Source organism: Argentina silus, assembly GCF_951799395.1.
Source record: "Argentina silus genome assembly, chromosome: 20".
Classification (NCBI taxonomy): Eukaryota; Metazoa; Chordata; class Actinopteri; order Argentiniformes; family Argentinidae; genus Argentina; species Argentina silus.
This window is the reverse complement of record NC_139674.1, coordinates 12305488-12320487: the sequence shown is the minus strand read 5'-3', so window position 1 is coordinate 12320487 and position 15000 is coordinate 12305488. Positions and strand designations below refer to the sequence as shown.

Here is a 15000-nt window from a genome sequence, read left to right as displayed (position 1 = left end):
ATGCATGGCAAATACGTTGCTTCATTCTATGTGGTATGTTAGTGTGGCTGTTGGAACATAGCCACAGACTAGGTCATGCCCTGTCAGGGCTACACCGGGGGCCAAATAAACGGTCATTATTGTGTCATTTATCGGTGAAATATCACTTCTGGTAAAGCCACACGGTGTGGTGGAGGAGTCAGGCTCTGGGACCACATGGCCACATATGAAGATGACTGACAGGTTCTCCCCCGTACAGCCTATGATTAGAAACTGGACCAGGTGGGCAGTATGAAGAACATGATCTTTGCGTTCTGCTTAGCCAAGTGCTGTGTTCCTACCGAACGGCGAATAGAAACACAAGGTCCGGGCCAGGCTAGCCTACCACATGAACCCTCACACAGCTGAAGCGTGGGAGCAGCGTCAAAGCTTACACATGAAAGAAAGACAAGCCCTGAGGAACAGCCGTTTTGTGAAAAGCGCTTGATGTACAGTAGAATAACCCTCTTCCCCCCCCCTCCCCCCGCAAAAAAGAGAGATTTCCTAAACCCTGATAAATGAGCCCATATGAGTGACTACTTAGCAGAAGCAATCCGCTTATTGCACTTTCAACCGCAGCCAGGGTGAGCATAGCTTTACCAACAACAAAAGCAAAAGTTGTGACATCAGTGATGAGACAAAGGGAGGGGGGGAGGGGGGGAATCTTTACCTCTTCAGGCTTTCCAGATCTAATGGTGAAGTCAACTAGCTAAGAGGTCTTCAAACAAAAACAGAGAAGCAACAAGCCATTGTTATTTCCCCAGCTGTCAGACAGTGCGTCATATGATATGATATTCACTCGTTATGTCTCTACAGTGCAGGTTCTCAAAACACACATTCCCTTGGTAGACCTGTACTGTCTTACATCATGTGAATACACAGTATGGGACTGTGTGTGTGTGTGTGTGTGTGTGTGTGCGTGTGTGTGTGTGTATGTGTATGTGCGTGTGCATGTGCATGTGCAGTGTGTGTGTGTGTGTGTGTGTGTGTGTGTGTGTGTGTGTGTGTGTGTGTGGTGGGGGTACTGAGTGGTCAGTGGTATGGCTCATAACAAACACAGAAGTTTAGGTAGAAGTTAACTGTAGTTCGACACCATGTGAATACACAGTATATGACACGATCTCTAATCTACTGATGAATACATAGGAAGGTACTTACAGTATATACATACTGAAATCTTCCTGTTCTCGATCTGATGTTATTTCTGTACTTTAAGGCTTACTGTGACTTTTAATGCTGTTTTAACTTCTATTGTACAACATGCATATTGTCTTTGAGGTGAAGCCAAAGAGGAATTTCCATCTGTTGTATTCTATTCTAAATCCAGCTTCATGTGGAGAGATTCAAAACATTCCAGACATTTCTGAGGGAGTTTGGCATGTTTTTTTTACGTAAGTATATTCTTTATGAAATTGGTCATGGTCGGGCCGTGTGTGTGTATTGAGGCTGTGGTCTAACCTCAGAAGGTGTGTGTGTGTGTGTGTGTGTGTGTGTGTGTGTGTGTGCATCTGGGCTGGATTACCTTGGCAGGAGAAGCACCTTTGTTTTCCCATAGACTCCTCTTGTTGGTGACATCTCCTGGTTTTAGGTCCTGCACAGAGAGAGAGAGAGAGAGAGAGAGAGAGAGAGAGAGAGAGAGAGAGAGAGAGAGAATAAAGTGAGAGAAATGTCGCACCCATAAACTACTCCACAATAGTTCACACCGGCTAACGTCTTCATTACGTTTGAGAACCGGACATTCTACTGTACAATACCTGAGGTGATGAAGAAGGGCAGAACAGAGAAGGACAGAGAGATCCAGGGGGAAGAAAGGAGGACAAGGAAGACTACCAAGCAGAGAGGTGCTCAGCTAGTAAAGATGAAAAGAAAGGACAGATTTTAAACACATCATATAAAGGACACAACAATCACAAAGAGATATTCACATCTGACGTATTTGACAGGCATCTCTGCTTGAAGAAAATACACCTTTTGACCTCCAGGGGGAGACATGGAGCTGTTGCAGTCATTTTCAGACTTCCAGACTAACCATAACCTTCATTAAGCACGTTAGTCACCATCATCAGAACAAAATCGTAACAACAAAGTCACGATGGGGAGAGCAATAACTACACAACAATAACTCCTCATGCGAACAAATATGAGTGACAATGATTCGTATTGCCTGTGAAAAAACAAAGGGGGGTTTCAACATAACCTGCACAGGCTACAGAGGCTACACATGAAAGAAGACAGGTATCAAGTTACTACCGTGAAATCTGCCACACACGCTCCCTGACCTTCTGTACTCCTTCTCCCACACTACATCTCCATGGCAACAACCAGCCCTCCGGTGGCCAAGTTGGGAAGTGCGACGCCACTATGATCTATGGCTCCTACGCAGGTTATGGCAGTGCTATGCAACTTTCCATTCTTATCTCCTTTCCCTCACGCTGTGAGCATCCATATGAACACATGCCTGGGTAGAAGCCTAGAAGACTTAAAATAAACATGGGATTGAGGTGAAATATGGCCTGAGACTGTGTGTGTGTGTGTGTGTGTGTGTGTGTGTGCGTGTGTGCCTGTGTGTGTGTCTGTGTGTGTGTGTGTCTCTGTGCGTGTGTGTGTGTGCGTGCGTGCGTGCGTGTGTGTGTGTGTCTGTGTGTGTCTGTGCGTGTGAGTGTGTGTGTGTGTGTGTGTGTGTGTGTGTGTGTACGTGAATTATGGCCTGAAAACGCAGAGAGTAAAAGGAAGGGAGGCACGGTGTGCATACATGTTGGAATGTGGCCCTACAGATCTGCAGCGGTTAGTTCTACGTCTCTCTGTCCTTGTGATAACCTCACCATGATCCACGATGGCGATCCCGTAACACACACGTTTTATATCAAACCAGTACATGACAAGACCAGAGATGTGTGTGTTCATATCACACATGTAAACTGATAAAGCTGCATTAAAGCAACATTGCGTTTCTCTTCGTGACTTTGGGCCGATGACCCGAAGGGAACGTCCACTCCGTCTGACGCATGTACACTAGGTGGTGCCAGACACCTTCCCCCACACAGCACACACTCTCAGGAGCGGTGCACAAGTCCATAATTAGGGGATTATTAATATGTGTATAAACAGAAGGTGGCAGCTCACAGCGCTTATGAAACTATTAGGGGGACGTTGTAAATGGAAACCACTTCCCTTATCATTTTATGTATACAGCCAAAGCTCTCTGGTTGCACTCCAGCGCTAAAGGTGGACACTGATACTGTGCTGCGTGCTTCGTTCGGTCGAAAAGTGTGTGTTTGCGAGCCTTTTGGGACAGGTTGAAAAAGCGATTGTTAATCTCGACGGGATCACCTGTGTAAACACAGGCCAGATAGAGGTGACAGCTCAAGCACAGCAGGACCACTGTGGACGGACGCACACACACACACACACACGCGCGCACGCGCACACGCACACGCACGCACACACACACTCTCCGTGTAACTGGCATGGCCACGGTGATGACCTACCGCCGGCATGCCTCCTGTCGTTTTCTCAGGAGTTTTATTCAGCCAGTCGTTGATGCGGCCCGCCACGCCTATCTTCATCCCAGCTGCTTCCTGTTCCGAGGGGGGAGGGTGGGAACACACAGAAGGTCAGAGGTCTACACACCCTGGTCACCCTGGGCGACAACGGGGCTGAACAGGAAGTGGCAGTGAAACGAGCCACCCCCGCACTTCCTTGCGGTGATGTCATCGTCATCTCCCCACCAACTCAACTCCCACCACCACACCCCTTTTTCCAACCACCCCCACCCCCCCCCCCCCCCCCCCCCCCCCCTCACCCACTCACCTTGAACGTGCCCCCGCCACCCCCGGACGAGCCGAACACATTGCCCTTCTCCCACATGCTCTTGATGTTGCGTATGCCGTCCGTGACCATGGGCAGGTCCACCGCAGAGGAGCGCGGGGGGGAACGCACGTCCCGGTTCTACAGACAGACAGACACAGAGAGACCAGGGGAGGGGGGGGGGGGGGGGGGGACAGGACGGGACAGGACAGGACAGGACAGCACGTTACTGTAGGATCAGGAGGGAAGGAACAGGGGGAAAGACAGGTGCTGATTGAGAAGAGAGAGAGAGAGAGAGGAGAAAATGTCTTTTGCGCTTGTTGCTCAATTGCTTTTCGTACGCTCTAACTGCGATTCTGACATCAAGCGTGTGGGTTTCAGAAAGGTTGCTACATCCTAAACATGTTCTAAGCTCATCGTTAGCGTCACGTTGTTCGCTATAGGGGGGATAGCTTTGGCATCTTCATCATCCTCTCTGGATGGAAGGATTTCCCCGCATGCTACTGCTATTTAAACGTCACACAGACGACGTGTCTCATTCCAGTTCCTGATGTACGGTATTCTGCTCATGAAGGTTGTCCTCGGGGGTTGAAGGCGAGGCATAACGACGGATTCTAGATTGTTCTTTGGCTATTGCCTCGAGTGATAGGTTTACTCTTGGTTTCAGTTGCAGGTCATAGTAACAGATGCCGGTCATGTAGACGTAGATGTGGTGTCTGTACCTGAACAGCAGAGGTGTACTGCTCCAGCCTGTTGTCGATCTTGGAGACCACGGGAGAGTGAGACGTCTTCACAGCGCTACACACAACAAGCACAAAAAGCACGACACAGAGTTAGCCATCGGTTTTCTTCACTGATCTCTGATGTACAGTACCAGTCAAAAGTTTGGACACACCTCGCCAAGAGTGTGCAAAGCTGTCATCAAAGCAAAAGGTGGCTACTTTGAAGAATCTAAAATATAAAACATATTCTGGTTTGTTTAACACTTTTTTGTTTACTACATAATTCCATATGTGTTCCTTCATAGTTTTGATGCCTTCAATATGAATCTACAATGTAGAAAATAATAAAAATAAAGAAAAACCATTGAATGAGAAGGTGTGTCCAAACTTTTGACTGGCACTGTAAATGTGTCATGTCGCATGTCGAATGTGATGTGTTATGGGGGCATGGGAAGGTTGTGGAGATATTCATTCCTTGAATGTCAGTCTGGGTCAAACAAACATTGAATGATGTGTTTTTTTGTCTGGAATGGCTTCAGAGAAGATCTGTGTTTTTAAAAAAAAAAAATTATCAATGGAGACGAGTGTTCACCTTTTCTGTGCGGACTTGTTCAGGAACTCTGCCCTTTCACCAATCTGGAAGGAGAGATCAGAAAAGCTTAGTGCATTGGTCATAGACACACACACACACACACACACACACACACACACACACACACACACACACGCACACGCAGCACTCTCAGCGTCTCCCATCCTAACAGCACCGCCTCCCATCCTCCACCCCCCCCACCCCCCCATTCTACCTCTCCATCCCTCTCTCCCTTTTCTACCACACTCATCACATCCTTGTTTAGACGGGGGCTTCTCCCCCGGCTCAGCCAGACACAATGTGAGTGAGTGTTCTGTTCTGTTCTGTTCTCTCGGTGTGGAACAGTCTCTCACGCAGCCAGGAAAAGCAGCAGCAGCAGCAACGCTGGGGCCTCTTTCAGGCCCTCTCCACCCCTGCTGCTGTGGGAACCTCCAACCACTGTTTATGATACACAACAACAGAGGCTAAGAGGGGGGCAAGTGTGTGTGTGTGTGTGTGTGTGTGGGGGGTGAGGTGAGGTGGGGGGGGGGGGGGGGGGGGGGCGAGCATTCTTCAGCTGCAGAGATCGAAAAAAAAGAAGCCCCCCCCCCGTCCCTTCTCTATCTCTCTCTCTCTCTTGGAGAAAGGAACCCTCCTCCCTCTGTTCTCCCCTCTCCGCTACTGAATGTGGGAGTTCCTAAAATACCCCCGAACAGGAAATTCCCCTTTCTCAAGCCTGCTCTGCAGCAGTGTTGCGCTGCGTTTTTTTTTTTTTTTGAAAAGCTGCGTTCCACCGAAGAACGTGGCTACAGTAATCCTGTTAACCCGATGGTCCTGCTGCCTCCACAGAGTCAGGGTACTTCTGAAGGGGGGGACTTCTTTATCTGACCAACAGTAACAGTGTTGACTGCGGTTGCAGATCCAGATTCTGGGAAAGTGGTGGTAGTGGATAGAACTACGTCCGTTCATGTGATTTTTATCACACTAAGTAGTACAGTATCTTGATATGGGCTGAAGAAGACACAGCATGCAAGATGGAGGCACACCACACGCTGCCTACAGTTATGAAAACAAATACTGGAGTACTACCTCATTAATACTGTACCTCACTAAAGTACCACAACACTACACACCCCACATCACCGCACAACAGCAATGCCAATTACACACCCACACCCACACCCACACCCACCCACACACACACACACACACACACACACACACACACACACACACACACACAAAACTGGAGTTGAGGGAGTATGACTTCACGACCATGTTTGAGGTAACATGGCGGCATACGTGTGCATGCATACGCCGTGGTACTGTACCTACGGTAAACATGACGACAAAGTAAATCTGCGGGGAGGAACAGGATGAGGAGGAGACTGTTAACATTGACTAAGTGACCACAAACAAGATTTACCCTAAATCGAATCAGAAAACCTCAAAAACTATTAGAGGAAACCCCGCCCCTCCACCCCCCCTCCACCCCCCTCATGCAGACCATCTCAGGGTATGTTAGCGAGGCCAGATGGACATTACCGCTAACTTACTGTAATTCGATTTTCTCCACTCTCACAAAGTCCCTCTGGCCATTCAAACGCGTGGCCGTTTTAATCCAGCAACATCGGACCATTTATACACGCAAGTTGATTAAACACACTTATTTTCCATTACAATATTATCTTTATGGTGATAAGCAGTGGCGTTTGTGATAAGCAGTGAAGTTTTAGTGCTTGTATGCAGAGAAAAGACAGACCACTGAGAATCCCACACAGAAGACAACACAACACAGCCCAGTCAGCAGGAACACTGTGAGTACTGTAGGGTTCCTGGGGAAAGGTCTTCTGACAGCTAGGATGAGGAACAGAAGGTTGCCATGAATATCCTTTGGCTCCCACTCCGTTATGACTTCCTAAAGAACCTTTCAAGAACAAATTCATGCCGTCTCTTGCCCGATCCTTCTCAGTCTCACCCCTGACACACACACCATCCCAGAGAGAGGTCAAAGGTGAACTGTGAAAGGTAGGAGAGGTGTCTGGGCTGACCTTCAGGGAGGATCCGCGGGGGCTGACACACTTGAAAGGCTTGGCCTCTCCGTCCACCACATCCTCCACCTTCTGTCTCTTCTCCGCTGCCTCCGCTCTCCTTCTCTCTATCTCCTCCTTCATCCTCCTCTTCTCCTCCTGGGGAAGAGACAGAGTTCAGGGTCAGTTACTGTACACACACACACACACACACACACAGGCACTGAGGGAATCCCGCTCCAGGTTCACCTCTGACCTACTTCTCCCTGGCCAGCTGTCGTAGCCATTTTGATATTGATATTAATATGCATAATCATGCCCTTAAGAATATTATTCTTTAGTTATTCTATAGTTATTCTTTTGTGATTTTGAATGTATATGGTATTTGGTAAGATTTTGAATGTATATGACTGTTTACTCTTAGTTTTACGGTAAAGATGGAATATACGTCACTTGTAGGCCTTTGGGTTGATTGGAAATTGGTAACGCAAATGTCGGGTCAGGTGACGGTTGTTTCTTTCCTGTAATTGTAAGCTAATGTTGTCAATACATTGTTTGTGATTATTCCAGACGATTGTGAAGTAATCACGATCACATCACCTCAGGTCTACATCCAGGCCTCTGTGTACCCCTGTGCTCCCCCTACCCGCCGCAAAGCTGTCTCTCATCCAACCCCGGGCACACTTGGCGAAGGAGCCAGCCGTGTTCCCTCTAATTAGTCTGTTCCTGCTCCCCCCATCTTTTAATTATGAAGCTAGGAGCTAATTTACATCACAACGGAGGGAACGGGGGAGGACAACATGGCACAGCTGCGGTCAAAACCTACAGCAGCGCTACAGCTCGCTAACTGCCCTATCTGGATAGGTTATAGAGCGCTAGCATAGCGTAGCGTAGCGTAGCGTAGCATAGCGTTTTGGCAGTACTGGGACTTTGTACTGAAGTAAGCAACTCCAAGGAGTGGAATATAAAAGGTGTTGGCACTAAGTACTTAGTTCCGTCCGGCCCACTTGCGAAGTGTCAAGTCGAGTGCGAACGTGAACTGACAAATAGGGGCCGCGTATCAGAAGACAGATAGCTGCGGAGCGGTATGATAAGTGTGATGTCATAACGAAAGGGGGATGAATGATGGCGTACATGAGAGCTACAAAGGGGATTCAAATGGGGGGGGTGGAGTGATAAGGAGGCGGTATATTATGATAATGTCATGGAAGGGGCTGGCGGGTCTGTGACATATGGGCGCTATCTCTTAACAGGTGTTAGGACTAAATCAACCTCACTGTCCTGGGGTGAGCACAGAGGGGAGGAGAGGGAGGGGGGGAGGAGAGAGAGAGGGAGATAAAGAAAGAGAGAGAGAGAGAGAGGGAGAGGGAGGAAGGGAGAAAGAGACTGAGACAGAGAGACACAGTGGAAAGGGGAAGAGGCAGAGGGAGAGAGAGAGGTTAAATATGAGCAGAAGGGGAGGGGCAGAGAATCAGGTATCATTCTCTCTCTCTCTCTCTCTCTCTCTCCGTCTGTCCGTCTGTGTTTTCAGGCCCTACCTCCTCTCTAGCCTTCCTCTCGGCATCCTCCTGTTTCTTCTGCCTCTCCTCTTCCTCCAGCACCTTCCTCCTCTCCTCCCTCTTCCTCTTCAGCTCCTCCAGCTCCACCTCGGCCTCCTGCTGCTTCTGCCTCATCCTCTCAAACTCCTCGCTCTCGGCATCGTCACGGCGACGCTTCAGCTCCTCCAGCTTCCGCTCCGCCTCCAGACGCGCCGCGTCATCCTGCTCCTCCGCTGCCGCCACCGCTTCGGGCGAACGCACACTGCTGCCACGACTGACACACACACACACACACACACACACACACACACACACACACACACACACACCACACCACACACACACAGACGCACGCAGACACACCACACACACACAGACGCACGCAGACACACCACACACGCACGCAAAGCATGCACACACACACACACACACACACACACACACACACACACACACACACACACACACACACACAAACATACACACATATGCACACACACACACACACACACACACACACACACACACACACACACACACACACAAACAGCATGTTCACGTCTAAGGTAACAGCGAGTGTGAGGTTTCACTCCAGAGCCTCCCCCTGGGGAGTTGGGATTAGGTGACCCGTGTCAAATACAGCAGTTCTGCTCTAGAAACCTGCATGCTGAACAACAGTGTGTTTGTGTGCTACGCATTTCAATTATTCTACAGACGCCTTAGGTGATCCCCACCCCTCCCCCCCCCCCTCTCTCTCTCTCCCCCCCCCCTCTCTCTCTCTCCCCCCCCCCACACATACCCTTCTGTGTCTTGAATTCTGAATCATGACTAATGCTATTCCGGTAACAGCATAAGGACGCCCCTGCATAAGCAAATTCAGACATTTTTTTTATCTCGAGGGTGAAAGATAAAATAACACGAGTGTGGATCCGTACAGAAACCTGAGTCATTTCTTTTGACAGACGTTCAGTGTGGGGGTGGGGGGGGGGGGGGGGGTACCGTTCCAATCCTGATCCGATCAGATCTGCACAAGTGCAAAGGGGGGATAGAGAATTGGAGGTAGGGGCTAAGGCCTAGTGGCCTAGGGGCTACGCTGGTTTGGGATTGGGGGCGTGGCTCCTACCTCAGGGTCCTCTCTGGTTTCCTGTGCTGCTTCGGAGGAGGACTCTCCTCGTACACGCCCCCATTCTGCTTCCTCTGCCACTCCCCCTCGTCTCTGGCCCCGCCTCTCTCATTCACCTGTAGACAGAGAACCAATCACTGAGCGCCTGGGGGTCGGAAGTGGGGGTTGGGGTGACGGAGGGGTGGGGGTGGGGGTGAAGGAATGCAAGGGTGGGGGCTGCTGCTGTGTGACATCATCAAACCATTCAGAGCAGTGACTCCACACTGTGACTGAGAGGAAAGCAAGGGGGTGAGAGAGAGAGTGTGTGTGTGTGTGTGTGTGTGCGTGTGTGTGTCTGAGAGAAAGAGAGAGAGAAAGAGAGTATGTTTGTGTGTGTGAGTCTGAGAGAAAGAGAGAGAGAAAAAGAGTGTGTGTGTGAGAGTTTGTGTGTGTGTGTGTGTGTGTGTGTGTGTGTGCGTGTGTGTATGTATGTATGTGAAGGTTGTGGGGGTGATGGGGGGGGGGGGCTGAGCAGAGATTCTCTACCACAGCCACACCACACAACAACCCTCTGGACCACTCTTTACATTACAGACTCTACACCAGGGATCCATGGACCGGCCTATATGATTACCTTGTCAGAGGAGAGGACCGTAAGTACATGCAGTTATCCACTACTAACAATTTGCGCACTAAGCTATTATTTTTCACTCACTTTCTTCGACTTTGAAAATAGAATTGTCAAGTGGTAAGTAGTATGTTCCATGACTGAAACCGCCTGTACTTATCTGCAGCCTACATGCTGTATCCTGTTCCTGGTTCAATATGATTTAAATACATACAGTTAACTTCTAGTTATGGTTTGTTATAGTTAACAAACCGAGCATTTAACGTGGAACGTACATACTTGGTACACATGAATTGGTCCCACTTGAATAATGACAGGTTAAGGTTTAAAGAGCATGTGAAAAAATACAATAAAAAAAAAAAACCCGTAAGGAAATGATGCTAAGTCATTACCACTTTGGTTACCATGGAGGAAAGTCTGTGTAATGTGAAGTGCTATCACCTTTAGTTAGTCCTGAGACAGACATGCAGAAGAACACAGTGACCGTGACCGTAACCGTAACGTGACCTGCTCTCTAACCACTCTGTGGAGCATGGCATTAAAACCTTATTAGAGTCCACCACACGACCGTGACCACACCTTATAAGACGGGCTCTTATAACTGTCGGTGGCGACCGCACTCTGTGACCACACGGGGCGTCTGGATAACGTCAATGTCTGGCCAAGTATTCATTTACTCTTCTAGGGGGGTTCGTTTGTTGAGATTGAGAGTGATTTCTTTTTTTTTCTTTTTTTTTTGAGAGAGAGAGAGAGAGAGTTGTTAAGCAGGATTTTTGGAAGAATGACCACCAGACATTGCCGTCATCCAGGAACGTTTGTCAATCCGTGCCTGGAACACTTCTACTGTGCTGAAACTCTTACCGCGTCCAGGCCGTTCTCTGGGTGGAGTACCTCAGATATCTCATAGTCTTCTTCTGGGTCTGTGTTCAATAGGGTTCTCTTCTCTATCACGTCTTTTTGGGCTAATGCAGGTTTGCACTCATCTAACTGTTGTTCTAGAGACCTGTCTTCCTCTACCTCTGCCTCACCGCCTTCTACCTCTGCCTCATTATCTTCCTCCTCATCTCCCTCTTCCTCATCTTCCTCATCTGACGCTGACTTCGCAGAATCTTCTCCAACCTCTCTCTCAACCTCTGGATTGGCTCTGGATTTCTCTACCTCATGATCTGGGATTTCTACATCATTTGAAATCACTGCTTTCTCTTCTCCGACATGTTCCTAAGGAGAAGGGATTGGAGTGACATGTTCTGTCAAATCAGGTCAACAATCAAGAGTCTGGTGATTAGTGTGACTGTGAATGCAATCAATGAATCAGTAACCATACCTCATTTTGCATGTATGACATGTTAGTTTTTTCCTCAATGGATTCCTATGGATAAATAAGGTGCATTTTAACATTATTTGTTGAAAAAGAAACCCAGGAATACAAGAAAGGGAAGTCCATAACCGACACTGACCTGTTCTCTCATGTAGGACCTCCTGGGTTTCTCCTCCACCACCTCCTCTTTCTCCTCCTCCTCTTCCTGCTCCACCTCCTTCACCGCTGGGGCCGCCTCCTCCTCCTCCTCCTCTTCCTCCCTCTCCTCCTCCTCCTTCTCCCCCTTTCGGCTGTAACCCGCCGCCGCGGGCTTCCTCTCCTGCTCCTCTTCCTCCTCCTCCTCCTCGTTGTCGTGGTAACGGCCCCTGCGGCCGGCGGCCGGCCTGTCGTCTTCCGGGCTGTTCTCCCTGGCGACGGCGTGGTGGCCGTCGTTGCCGTCGGCGACGGCGGGGTCCAGGTCCCTCTGCCTGTCCAGGGCTTCCTTCAGGCGGCGCTGCCGACGCTCCTCTCTCTTGGCCATGCGGTCCATCATGTCGTCCTCCTCTCCTCGCGCGGCGGAGCCGGAGACGGACACAGTCTCTGTCACACTGTGGGAGGGAAGGGGGAGAGAGACAGACACCTATATCATTAGGTTGTCTGGGCAACGCTGAGGGAGAGAGGCAGACGTGTCATACACCTATGCAATTAGGTTGTCCCTTCAACATGGAGGGAGAGAGAGGATACACACATACATCTGTCAACACTCACACCGGAGGGAGAGAGAGAGAGAGAGAGAGAGAGAGAGATGAGGCTGTCAACTGTCACACTGAGAGAGAGAGAGAGAGGAAGAGAGAGAGAGAGAGGGAGAGAGGAAGAGAGAGAGAGGAGGCCTATTTCGAATGCGATCAACTGTCTTTGCCGTCCAGGAATCTGGGGGAATCTTTGGATTTTGAATTAGAGTTTCTTCTCACGGCTCATATGGGCAGAGCGGGGAGGCGACACAACAACGATTGAAGAGGTAACGAACCACCAAACCCTCTGTGAATACAGCAGAGGATCAATACTGTCACCACAGTCAACATCACACGGTGAACATCGTCCACTAGGGAGAGAGAGGGGACACCGCAACACTGTGAAAAATGTCACCACAACACAGTCAACACTGCAAACACTAAGAGAGAGAGAGAGAGAGAGAGACAGAGAAGAGAGAGAGAGAGAGAGAGGGAGAGAGAGAGAGAGAGAGAGAGAGAGAGAGAGACAGAGAGAGAGAGAGACAAAGAGAAAGAAAAAGAGAGACAGAGAGAAAGAGAGAGAGACAGAGAGAGAGAGAGAGACAGAGAGAGAGAGAGAGAGAGAGAGAGAGAGAGAGAGAGAGGGAGAGAGAGAGAGAGAGAGAGAGAGAGAGAGAGAGAAAGAGAGGACACGGTATTACCATCTCTGGTCCCCACTGAGAGAGAAAGGGTACCACATCAACATCAATCAATACGGGCTTACTTTGAAACAGAGCAGATGAACCAGAACACAGTCAACACCGCTCGATGCCAAAACAGACACATTCGTATCAATTTACACTACCTCATTGGATACTGTCTCCCACGGTTCAACGGAGGAATCTTTGAGGTTAGTCTTCTAAGACGCGGTTCTACAGACGCGGTTCTACAGCGGTTCTACAGCGGTTCTAGAGTCGCTCCTCGCTGTATCTCTCTCAGTGTCCGCCCCTCGCCTCCGTGTGCCCGACCAGCATAATGACTGACATGCGTTTCACACGTGGGTCTGCATCTCACCGCCTCACACATACCTCCGGAGGGTAATACATGCTGACCCAACCGTCTGGCAAATGTTAACGCCGGGTCGGCACAATCGACAATGGCGGAGCCGCGTCTGATCGCAGGTCGGAGTACAATCTGGGGCTTGTTCAATAACCGCAGGAAACGCCGGTGACCTCATAGAGAGGAAACACTCGCACTACAATGCTGCTGTTGTGGACTGGATGTCAGAGCGGCCTACTGCTTGTGTGTGTGTGTCTGTGTGTCCGTCTGAGTGTTTGTGTGTGCGTGCGCGTGTGTGCGGGTGTGTACGTGTGTGTGTGTGTGTGTGTGTACGTGTGTGCATGTGCACATGTATGTCTGTGTGTGTTTGTGTGTGTGTGTGTGAGTGTGCATACGTGCACGTGCACGTGTATGTGTGTGCGAGTGTGTGTGTGTGTGTGGATGTGTGCGCGCGCGTATGTCTCTGTCTGTGTGTGTGTGTGTGTGTGTGTGTGTGTGTGTGTATGTGTGTGTGTGTCCACTTCCATTCTTCTGACCTCATCCGAGACTGATATGAGGGCGTGGGGCTATTTATGACTGATCGGGGCCACATCTCAGCCATTCCATTGAGAGTGTGTTCTATGGAGGACAGAGACTGACAATCCAGGAACCTTGGAGCTTTACTGGACTTCATTGACTCCTAGGGGTGTATTTATTCCTGTATTTACTCCTGACTCTGTGTATTTCTCTTGTGGAGCAGGGTAACACACACACACAGCTCTGTGTGTGTGTGTGTGTGTGTGTGTGTGTGTGTGTGTGTGTGTGTGTGTGTGTGTGTGTGTGTGTGTGTGTGTGTCTGTGTACCTGTGGCTGTTGGTCATCACTACGCTCTCTGGTTCCTCTCCCTCCTTGCCACGCATCCTCTCCTGACGAGCCCTACGGCGGCGTTCGCGAGCTGCCTCCTCCTCATCCTCGTCATTCCTCTGAAAGGCCATCCTAGAGGGAGAGAGAGAGAGAGAGAGAGAGAGAGAGAGAGAGAGAGAGGTTAAGCTCACATCACATATCCATTGTCATTGTTAGCCACTGGCTAAGCTCACATCATATCTCCATTGTCAGTGTTAGCCACTGGCTAAGCTAACATCATATCTCCTATTGTCCCCGTGTCCATTGCTCACATCTTCAATGTCACCAGCTGAGCCAACATCACATCGGAGGTCATTTGGCGGAATGTGTTGCATGTTAATTGAAGCCTGTGCTGTGATGTGAGAATGTTAGAGTGGCTGGTTTTATGTGAGATTTTACAGCTTGCGAACAGCAGGCTCTCCTGCTGGGGTGAACTGGGTGAGGAATGTTGTCATAATTGAACACAGGACTCCGCTAACGCCCAAGGAAAACCTGGGGGACAGTGACATCATCATGTCAGCCCTATGTGTGTGTGTGTGTGTGTGTGTGTGCGCGCGCGTGCTTGAGTGCGTGTGTGTGAAGTATCTCTTTGTGTGTACGTATGTGTGTGTGTTGTGAGTGCGTGTGCATGCGCGC

General features: G+C 49.5%; 1 protein-coding gene across 1 annotated transcript in view; it reads right to left on the bottom strand.

Annotated features, from left to right (window-relative positions):
* cald1a (caldesmon 1a) overlaps positions 1-14456 on the bottom strand; it is a gene marked incomplete at its 5' end in the record, with an annotated part of 18778 nt that extends 4322 nt beyond the window's left edge. The window contains 12 exons of the mRNA XM_083691896.1: positions 1541-1609; positions 3507-3596; positions 3829-3966; positions 4548-4623; positions 5140-5183; positions 7170-7307; positions 8687-8960; positions 9810-9925; positions 11575-11634; positions 11741-11785; positions 11874-12321; positions 14326-14456. Of these exons, the coding sequence (XP_083548022.1) occupies positions 1541-1609; positions 3507-3596; positions 3829-3966; positions 4548-4623; positions 5140-5183; positions 7170-7307; positions 8687-8960; positions 9810-9925; positions 11575-11634; positions 11741-11785; positions 11874-12321; positions 14326-14456 (1629 nt within the window). The remainder of the gene's footprint in view (positions 1-1540; positions 1610-3506; positions 3597-3828; positions 3967-4547; positions 4624-5139; positions 5184-7169; positions 7308-8686; positions 8961-9809; positions 9926-11574; positions 11635-11740; positions 11786-11873; positions 12322-14325) is intronic.
* Between the last annotated feature and the right edge of the window lie 544 nt (positions 14457-15000).